The sequence below is a fragment of the Daucus carota genome, chromosome 6 (assembly GCF_001625215.2).
Source record: "Daucus carota subsp. sativus chromosome 6, DH1 v3.0, whole genome shotgun sequence".
NCBI classification, from domain to species: Eukaryota; Viridiplantae; Streptophyta; class Magnoliopsida; order Apiales; family Apiaceae; genus Daucus; species Daucus carota.
In genome coordinates, this window is record NC_030386.2 from 37433127 (window position 1) to 37444287 (window position 11161).

The window sequence follows — 11161 nt, forward strand, 5'->3', positions numbered from 1 at the left end:
ATCATATAAAAATTAACAACAATAAACATGTCCGATGAACAAAACAAATATTATAAAAGAATAACCAACAAACATATATCACTAATAATTTATTGATATCAAACAAAAATATCATGTCAATACTATATTCTTTTCCCGTGTTTGGATTTGTCGACTCCAATATAGCGGTCTATAACTACCTTTGCTTGCAACAACATTTATTTTTTAATACTGTATAAACAGCCTTCACTTATCGTTGCAGAAGACCGGCACCTCCGAATTAGAAATCAAGCAAGGGAACTATCACCAAAGGTAGGGTTGTGGTATTGAGAGAGAGGAGGTTGTGTTTAGATGATCCAAAACCCTACCATCACTAGGGGTATTTATAAGTGCAGAGAGACTTGGGTGCTACTCATTCCCATAATTAAATAATATGAAACAAAATCATATTAAAACTTTCAAGCTACTATATTCCATAAATAATTTGTCTTTTCCATAATCAAATAATTTGGAACAAAATCAGATTAAAATTTTCAAACTACTATATTCCATAAATAATTTGAAACAAAATCAAATTCTGAAACTCGCTTCCAATATACCCGAAAGTAAAAAAAGTAATTCTAATTTTTGATATTTTTCATCCGAAAATTCTAGAAAATTAGAAAAATAGAACAGAGCGATGTGAGAGTCGCCACCTACACGCCCCTCACTTCTCCTTTATATAAGTACTAGTTGAGAAGCCGCGCGTTGCGGCGGCCTATAAAAATTATATTAATGATTCAATATTAATATTTGTAGAATGCAATAATATTGTGGCGGTCTATAAAAAGTATATTAATGATTAAAATTAATATTTGTAGGATAAAATAAATTTTATATTATAAAAATCTTGATGTAATACCACTACTAATATATAAAATTGCAAAATTGAACTATAATTCATGGTGAAAAAATGAAAATAAATTTCTACACGTAATTAACAATTTAAAACACGACGAATTTTAATTTTATTTGTGTTTTTTTTTAGATTCTGAAACTTGCTTCTAATATATTCGAAACTGAAAAAGGCAGTTCTAATTTTTGATATTTTTCATCCGAAAATTCCAGAAAATTAGAAAAATAGAACGGAGCGATGTGAGAGGCGCCACCTACACGCCCCTCGTTTCATCCGAAAATTCTAGAAAATTAGAAAAATAGAACGGAACGATGTGAGAGACGCCACCTACACGTCCATCGCTTCTCCTTTATATAGAAACAAAATGAGATTAAAACTTTCAAGCTATTATATTGCATAAATAATCTGAAACAAAATCAGATTCTGAAACTTGCTTCTAATATATCCGAAACTAAAAAAGGTAGTTCTAATTTTTGATATTTTTCATCCAAAAATTCCAGAAAATTAGAAAAATAGAACGGAGCGATGTGAGAGGCGCCACCTACACGCCCCTCGCTTCTCCTTTATATAAGTATATTGACTAGGTGCGGCGGCCTATAAAAATTATATTAATGATTCAATATTAATATTTATAGAATAAAATAATTTTGTGGTTGTCTATAAAAACTATATTAACTTTTCAAAATTATTTTTTGTAAGATAAAATAAATTTTATATTATAAAAATCTTGATATAATATCAATACCAATATATAAAATTATAAATTGAACTATAATTCATGATGAAAAAATGAAAATAAATCAATAAACATAATTAACAATTTAAAGCACGACGAATCTTAATTTTATTTGTGTGTTTTTTTTTAAAGTAATCATGTTCTTACATTGTCACATTCCGCCAATTTTTTTGGATTGATTGAGCAAAAAACATCTAACTTAAATCCGTGAGATTGTAGTACTGAGAAAGAGGAGGTTGTGTTTAGATGATCCAAAACCTTACGATCTACAGGGGTATTCACAGGTAGAGAGAAACTTGTGTGCTACTCTTTCCCATATTAAATAATCTGAAACAAAATCAGATTAAAACTTTCAAGCTACTATATTTCATAAATAATCTGAAACAAAATCAGATTCAGAAACTTACTTCTAAATATCCCCGAAACTAAAAAAGGTAGCTCTAATTTTTAATATTTTTCATCCAAAAATTCCAGAAAATTAAAAAAAAAAAAAGAAGAATGGAGTGATGTGATAGGTGCCACATACACGCCTCTCGCTTCTCCACCATATTTTCCTGTATACAAAGTAAATCATATAATAACAACAACAAACATGTCCGATGAACAAAACAAATATTATAAAAGAATAACCAACAAACATACATCACTAATAATTAATTTATTGGTATCATCCATGAATATCATGTCAAGACTATATTCATTTCCCGTGTTTGAATTTGTCGACTCCCACGTAGTGATCTATAACTACCTTTGCTTGCAACAACTTTTATTTTTTTTAATACTATATAAACAGCCTTCACTTATCGTTGCAGGAAAACGGCACCATCGAGTTAGAAATCAAGCAAAATAACTATCACGAGAGAGAGAGGTAGGGTTGTGGTAATGAGAGAGGGGAGGTTGTGTTTTGATTATCCAAAACCCTACAATCTATAAGGGTATTTATAGGTGCAGAGAGACTTGTGTGCTACTCTTTCCCATAATCAAATAATCTGAAACAAAATCAGATTAAAACTTTCAAATTACTATATTCCATAAATAATCTGAAACAAAATCAGATTCTGAAACTTGCTTCTAATATACCCCGAACTAAAAAAAATAGTTTTAATTTTTGATATTTTTCATCCAAAAATTTCAGAAAATTAGAAAAATAGAACGGAGCGATGTGAGAGTCGCTGCGCGTTGCGGCGGCCTATAAAAAATATATTAATGATTAAAAATTAATATTTGTGGATAAAATAAATTTTATATTATAAGAATCTTGATGTAATACCAATACTAATATATACAATTGCAAAATTGGACAATGATTCATGGTGAAAAATGAAAATAAATTTCTACACATAATTAACAATTTAAAGCACGACGAATCTTAATTTTATTTGTGTTTTTTTTTTGAAAAGAAATCATGTTCTTACGTTGTCACCTTCCTTCAATTTTTTTGGATTGATTGTGCACAAAAACATCTAATTTAAATCCGTGAGATAACGGTCTATAACTACCCCTGCTTATAACAACCTTTATTTTTTAATACTGTATGAACAGTCTTCACTTGAAAGTTGCTTGAACAGAGCAAAAAGATAATTCGTGAATAATATTTTCCTGTGTACAAAGTAAATCATATAAAAATTATGCAACAACTTTTTTTTTTTTAAATATCATATAAACAGCCTTCACTTATCATTACAGAAGAACGGCACCACCGAGTTAGAAATCGAGCAAAAGAACTATCACCAGAGAGAGGTAAGGTTGTAGTAATGAGAGAGAAGGTTGTGTTTAGATGATCCAAAACTACAACAATCTATATGGGTATTTATAGGTGCATAAATACTTGTGTGCTACTCTTTCCCATAATTAAATAATCTGAAACAAAATCAGATTAAATCTTTCAAGCTGTTATATTCCATAAATAATCTGAAACAAAATCAGATTCTGAAACTTGCTTCCAATATATCCGAAACTAAAAAAGGTAGTTCTAATTTTTGATATTTTTCATCCGAAAATTCCAGAAAATTAGAAAAATGGAACGGAGCGATGTGAGAGGCGACACCTACACGCCCCTCGCTTCTCCTTTATATAAGTATATTGATATTATTATTTCATTTTATTATTTGGCCTTTTTCCTCATAAAACTTTCTTATATAGCTGCATTTTGTGCATGTTTGGGCACCATAAGAAAATAAGTCCTTGTGTTTTTATAATTTTTTCGGATATAAATATCAAAGTGTTTCATATTCATTTTTTGAAAAAAAAATAAAAATTTATTCTAAAAAAAGGTAAAATTTTATATAATTTTTTTCAGAAATAAACCTTTATTTCTAAAAAGTAAGAATAATGAAACAACTCCTTAGTATGTGCTTCTGTTTTCAAATATTATTGTTTGGTTATTTATTGACTTAACTTTTTAATTAGAAGATAATTTCTATTTTTCAAATATTAAAATGGTTTTAGTCAGAAAATTATTTTTTACATTTATCAGTCTAATTATATTAATTTTAGTTTGGTTGAAGGCACTTTTCATTGTAGTTTAAGAAATGTATTGTATTTAATTCCATCTTAAAATGCACATTCGTGAATGGAACACCGGCAAAACGCCATTTTCACAAAATATCTATCTGGCTGGGTACTGAGCCAGTTTTTGCCGGACTACAAATATTTGTAAGTTTCACACTGTATGGGGAGAAGGGGCAGGTGGTTTCAACTTGTTCATTTTCTGAACTTACATGTATAAACCAAAATCTTTGATATCATGCATTCCTCATATTAATGTCAAGGGAAAATAGATTTTTTTGCCACCCAACTTATTGTTTATTTAGAAATTTGCCACCGAACTATAATTTTTTTTCCTTTTTGTCACTAATGTTAGGTTCAGATTTTTTTTTTGTCACTGACGTTAGGTTCGGATTTGATTATTAACATTATATTATTCTTTTTAGCATTATGGAAACATAATGGTGGTCCGCAATATTATGGTTATATGATGTGTGTCTATATCTTTATACGTAGTACTCCATATGTGCCCCAGGTAAATTGACATGTATTTTAAAACTTCTAAAAGATTTAGTTTCATAAATTATTTTAATTTTTTTCATGAATATAAATTAACATTTGAATTTTTATACACAAAAATGAAAATCTCAAAATTAAATTATGAAAATATGTTTTATAAGAAGTAGGAATCTTAAAATACGTGCCAAGCAGTGGAAAGAACTATAAAAAATAGGAGGACGGAGGGAGTAATAATAACATAACTGAGCGGTAAAATCGGGAATAATTGTATATTGTCTACTTTTTTTTATAATATTCGTCCCTATTTTTGTACAATAGTATAAATAATTGTAGATGACATCTAACCTTGATTTTTATGAAACTATATATAATATACACAATAGACAATCATAACTTTTATTTAGAAAAAAAATTTAAAAAAAATACGAAACTAAATCTTTTAGAAGTCTTAAAATACATGTCAAACTCCCATTCTCCAAGGTGAACTATCTACGGGACATATGAAGTATTATATACATGGATAAAGACACATATCAGATCTTCATAATATCTTGCAGACTATCACTATATTTTAATAATACTAAAAAATAACATAATGTTAATAATTAAATCCGAACCAAAGTTTAGTGACTAAAAAAAATCCGAACCTAACATTAGTGACAAAAAAGAAAAAAATTATAGTTCGGTGGCGAATTTCTAAACAAACAATAAGTTGGGTGGCGAAAAAATCTATTTTCCCTAATGTCAATATATTCTACCCATACAATTCTATTGGTCGGCCAAGATTACAAGATTAAATACAAATGTAAAACTTTATGATACTCTTGTGACTGATCTCAAGTCTTTTAGAAAACAAAGCTATAAAATGTGCTATATAACCTGTCTGATACAAAACACAGAGGTAAGAAACTGTACGGGCTAGTTGTTTCTATAAACATTCAAGTATCAAATGTCAGTGACACGAGCACTGTCTGCTTCCATCAGACCATTGCGAATCTGATCGCTGATGTCCCTGACATGACCTGGACCATGGGGTAGAAAAACAGTGGTATTCTTTGACGAATTTCCGAGGTCTTTGATTGTGTCAAAGTACTGAGTGATCATAATAAGATCCATGACCTCTTTAGCAGAGGTTCCTTCAATTTTGTGAGAAAAATTCAATATGTTTTCTCTCAACCCATCTGTTATAGCCTGTCTCTGTCTTGCAACCCCGACACCACCTAGGTATTTAGACTCTGCGTCTGCTTCCGCCCTTTTAACTTGGAGCACTTTCTCCGCCTCGCCCTTGTAAACACTGGCAAGCTGCATCCTTTGAGCTACAGATTAATAGTGCAAGTGTTAGATCATAGATCTAGTTAGATGAGTAAATGACAACAAAGAGTATTAACAGCACATACAAGTCTTTATCACTTATGCCATAAATATCAGTTATAAGTGCTATGATGGCACAAGGAAAGAAGACAAGTATTTAATGTTACAAAATATTAAAGAATTTCATAATAGCATTCAGTACAACAACTTAAAGAGTTACATTTTGAGGATTACACAGGGTCATTGTGAGAAGTTGAAAGATCTATATTCTCTTCTTGATTTATGCAAGGCTACGCTTGGGAAATCCATTTGGAATACACATGATGAATATATAAGGGTTCAAAAAGTTTGAGTAAATGAGCAATGGGATATAGCAGACTAAACATAATCATTACCTGCATTAATCTCATTCATTGCTCTACGCACAGAGGGATCAGGAATGATATCAACCATCAGTATGTGCTCTATATTGTACCCATACTCTCCCATGACCTGATATATGAAATTATCGCTCTTGTGTTAGGGCTTCACAGTTTGGATAAATAATGTCCAGCTGACGAAACTAAAAACAGTAGGAAGCCAAAGCAAAGAACGTATACTATAACATGGATGCTAAGGAAATCGGGTCTGTTGGTGCCTTGGAGAAGTGGCTCAATATTTATATCCGCGAGGAAAAACTTCTGATATATGAAGTCACGAATTAGTGGTCCAAAATCGTGTGCGCGCCGAGTGATCTTATAAGGAGTAAGTTGCCTTAGTACTTCAAGTCTAATTATGCATTAATAGTTTTTCTTGCTAACAAATAGAACTGTTTGTCATATTTGTTTAAGTGGAACAAATACAATGCAAAGAAAAAGAGCAAGACTGTTATAAGCTCCAGGTCTACATGCAATCTACAAACCATGTATGTCATAAAAAGGAGAATTTGAATTCTATAACGTTAAACAGCACATAACTTCTCTAAAAATCAATAATGTGAAGTACCTTCTCAAGTTCCTCCAAGACAGCTTTAGCAACATCGCCCTTCTGCTCAAAAAGCTCATCCAATGTCATTCTCGGAACTTGAGCTCGTACCACTAGAAGACAAAAGTTACCAGATACAGATAAGAAACACTTGTAATATAAAAATATCCCCATTGAAACTAGTTTTTTAACCCGAAGATTCCACTTAAGTTAATCAAAAAAACATAGATTTGTCAAGTTTGATAACAAAGCTTTATTGTTATGTCATCTATTCTCAAGAAAAAACTATACACGATGGTTCTGTTACAAGGCACATAGACAGAAACACACACACATGTGAAGAAATATCATATATTCGAAGGTTGCTATAGTAAGAAGAGACTGCCACACGAAACTTACCATCAAAAACATAAGCTTGGATCTGCTCCTTGGGATTTTGCAGCTCGTAGAAAGCATCATCAGCATTTTCCTTTATAACCCGATATTGAATCGAGCAAACCATTTGCACAAACACATTGTCCTACAAAACAGAACATTCATCTGTTCATATAAATATAAATGATGAAAATGGAACCTAAGGCATAAGACCACCTTTTTCATCCTATAAAGAGCTTCAGTGAAAGCTGAGAGATGAAAAAAAGAAGTTTCTCAACAAAGTTATGTATCCCTAAGTAAAAATATACATCATTTGCCAAGTATGTGGGAGCTTGGTCCTCCAGCACTAGCTAAGAATGAAATCAAAGGTTTTGAGTTTGATATTCCTGAGAAACGACTTTGTTGGGAGGAGTTACCAATCCCAATAAACAAGGTCGAAAAGCCAAATGAAAACAAGCCACAAGTAACGGAATTTCAGGGGATCAATCTCACCCTGTGTGATGAAGACACCTCAGAAGAAATCATAAAAAAGGTGATATATACAGAGATATATTGGTCAGTATAGATTAAGAAGTCGTAATGCACCTAAACCACAATATAAGACTATACTAAGAGTACCGGTTTCACCCAACATAGAAACAGACAGATATGTTCATCCAAGTCATCTGTTCAATAATACATGTAGTTTCACCCAACATTAGGCATTTAATGAATCAGATAATAATGAGAGTTTATCGGTTGGTTACATCAATTTACTTTGCTTTTAAACCAAGTAGTTGCACTAATTAACCAACCTTTTCAATAATACTTTAAGGCGGCATCCATTACTTGTACACTTACACTATAATACCTACAAAAGCATATATTCAATAACGTTCACTAAATCTAAGTGGATATACTCATACACTTCCATAACATAGTATGGCAGAACCAAGGGCTGCCTGTGATCTTATCTACTACAAACCCTAATAAAATCAATCATCATCATAAATTACAATTAAAGAACAACAATCAAATCATAACTTAACAAATACAAAACAGTAGCATAGACACGAGAATTCAATTCACACAAAATCATCAATCCTCCAATCAATTACATACAAGCAGTAATTAAACATATACTTACAAACAGGGATGAATTACAAGAAATCAAGAATACCTTGGTTTTGGTCTCGATTTTGACATCGAGCGAGTTGATTCTGGTGGAGAGGATGCCGGCGATGCACTCTCCGGCGAAAGGATTGAAGAAACTGAAACCAGGCTGAGCCAGTTTCTCGAAGCGTCCCCACTTCTCTACTATGCCTACGTTGGATTGGCCTATGCAACCGCAGAATAAACAGAAAGCATTCCCCATCTCTCTCTCTGCTCTCGATTATGTTTCTAATTTTCTATACCGAAGAAAGACTCTTTACGCGTTTATACTTTTAGCGAGGGCGATCCTGTTTATATATGAAACTAGCGTGGAACCCGTGCAAGGCACGGGCCAACATCTATAATATATATTATTTATTTTAAATAATAATTTTGTTAGTAATTGTGTTTTTATTAAATTTTTAAGTATATTTTTATTTTGAAACCAACTAATAATACCAACAATATCTAATTCAATATAGTAAATATATTTTTATTTACTCATACTAACATGAAATAATTTGTACATGAGATATTTCTACAGTGAAGTCTGGTGGCCTATTCAATCCAATTATAATGACATAGGTAGAATTTTTAGACGCAAATTATATATTTCAATTTATAAAATAAGTAAATAGTTGAAATTGATTTAATATGTTAACAATTTACGGTCACCTTTAGTGATACGATCGAATTCAAGCACATGAACATATAATAGTTTAATTATACGAGTCGATCAAAGTTCAAATACAACTATTGTGATCTCTCTTTGTCTCTTTCTCACCTTTTTCTCAGATCTTCTTATAACCGGTCTACACATATTTATATGTTGATCACTACTATGATCATCAGCTGGTCGAACAATCATTTGCTACCCTATTACTATCTTATCATGAAAGTTTATCAATATTTAATAAGGTGATCTATATTTATAAAATCATATGTGATTATTTTATTTAATAGTCAATCGTCTAAAGCTCGACTGATGTGAGTTGTGATTCGGTTGAGTACCTGCACTCGAACTCTTTTCCAAACTAATTTTATATTGTTTGGATGATAACTCAATTTTGAGTGCCACTCGAGTAAAACTCGATTTTTATTTGTGTTTTATAATATAATTATGTTTTATTAAACTTCTAAGTATAATTTTTTTTAAACCAACTAATAACATCAATAATATCTAACTCAGGATAGTACATATATTTTTATTTACTCAGACTAACACGATATAATTTGTATATGAAAGATTTTACAAACAGTGAAATCTAGTGGGTTATTCAATCCAATTATAATAACACATGTCGAATTTTTAGACGCAAATTATATATTTTAATCTATAATACATATAAATAGTTGAAATTGATTTAATATGTTCACAAGTTACGATCGCCCGTAGTGATATGACCGAATTCAAATACATGCGCATATAAAAGTTTAACTATACGAGTCGATCGAAGTTCAGATACACATAATAGTTGATGTCTCCGTTTCTCTCCTCGTCTCTCTCATCTTCTTATAACCAGTCTACACATATTTATATGTTGAACATCATCAGTCGGTCGAACGATCATTTGCTACCCTATTACCATCTTATCATGAAAGTTTATCAATATTAAACAAGCTGATTTATTTTTTTATAAAACTATATGTGATTATTTTATGTAATAGTGAGTTGTCTAAAACTCGATTGATTTGAGTTGTAATTCGGTTGAGTAGCTGCACTCGAACTCTTTTCCAAGCTAATTTTATATTGTCCGGATGATAACTCAATTTTAAGTGTCACTCGAATAAAACTCGATACAAGCTTGTGCCCACTTGAATTAGACGTTAAGAAATTTAATAAATGGAAAAAGGTTTAAAACTTAAAAGATTGAATATAATGACATAATTATTCAAGACTCGTGAAATTGGATATAGTATTATAATATATAATATAATTTATCGTATAATATACACATGTTAATAATTTAATCTCCAAAATTAATTTATATATAAATCCATTTTTTCCCAGTACTTCAATATTTACCCTGAGCACTCATTAGTCGATATAATCACCGAGTCAAATCATAATTTGGTTTTTAAACAGTGGCTACCGAATTTTAATTAAGTTGTCACTTGAGTCCATTATATGTAAATATTTTTTGTTTTTTAATTAAATGAGAATTACAAGATCTTAATTTAAATTTATAATTAAAATTATCTGATTAAATGTTCCAAAATCAGTTCAGATAAATATTTTTTTGTAAATTAACTAACTATTACTAGCATTTAATATTTTTTGTGTGAATATATTAGTTCAAAAACTTTTGTAAAGGAGGGGTCCTTGTAATTATAGGTTAAGTAGGGGTATAATGGACATTTCACGCCTAATTCTTTTGCTCTTTTTGCCCTTGGTTGCAATTTAATATATAGAAGTAGATATTTGTCGACGAGGTACTCTTTACTTGGCCAGTAAGAATCTAACGAAGGACCTGATGAGTGATGCCGTGTATCTGTTAAAAATGGTTAATTAAATTATCACCTAAAATGTACAGTAGTATAAAATTTATTAAATTCGTAATATATCTTATTTTAATAATATTTAATTAAATCATTAGACTATATTCTTAAAATGATATATTATCATTTTATATGATGGGACTTTTATATGACTTTTCAACAGAGGAAAAGATAAGGATGGTGTTTTTGATTACAACTTCTATTTTTTAATTTAGTTGATATGTTCTTTCTATTTGAATCAAATATGTAGTAAAATTTTTATATTT

General features: G+C 30.5%; 1 protein-coding gene across 1 annotated transcript; it reads right to left on the bottom strand.

The window, feature by feature from the left end:
* Nucleotides 1-5409: 5409 nt before the first annotated feature.
* On the bottom strand, nucleotides 5410-8687 carry LOC108224759 (hypersensitive-induced response protein 4). Its single transcript, XM_017399481.2, has 5 exons — nucleotides 8425-8687; nucleotides 7290-7410; nucleotides 6912-7003; nucleotides 6323-6419; nucleotides 5410-5932 (listed from the first exon to the last, which is right to left on the bottom strand). Exons 1-5 carry the CDS (start codon nucleotides 8617-8619, stop codon nucleotides 5562-5564), a joined length of 876 nt encoding a protein of 291 aa, XP_017254970.1. The 5' UTR covers nucleotides 8620-8687; the 3' UTR covers nucleotides 5410-5561.
* Between the last annotated feature and the right edge of the window lie 2474 nt (nucleotides 8688-11161).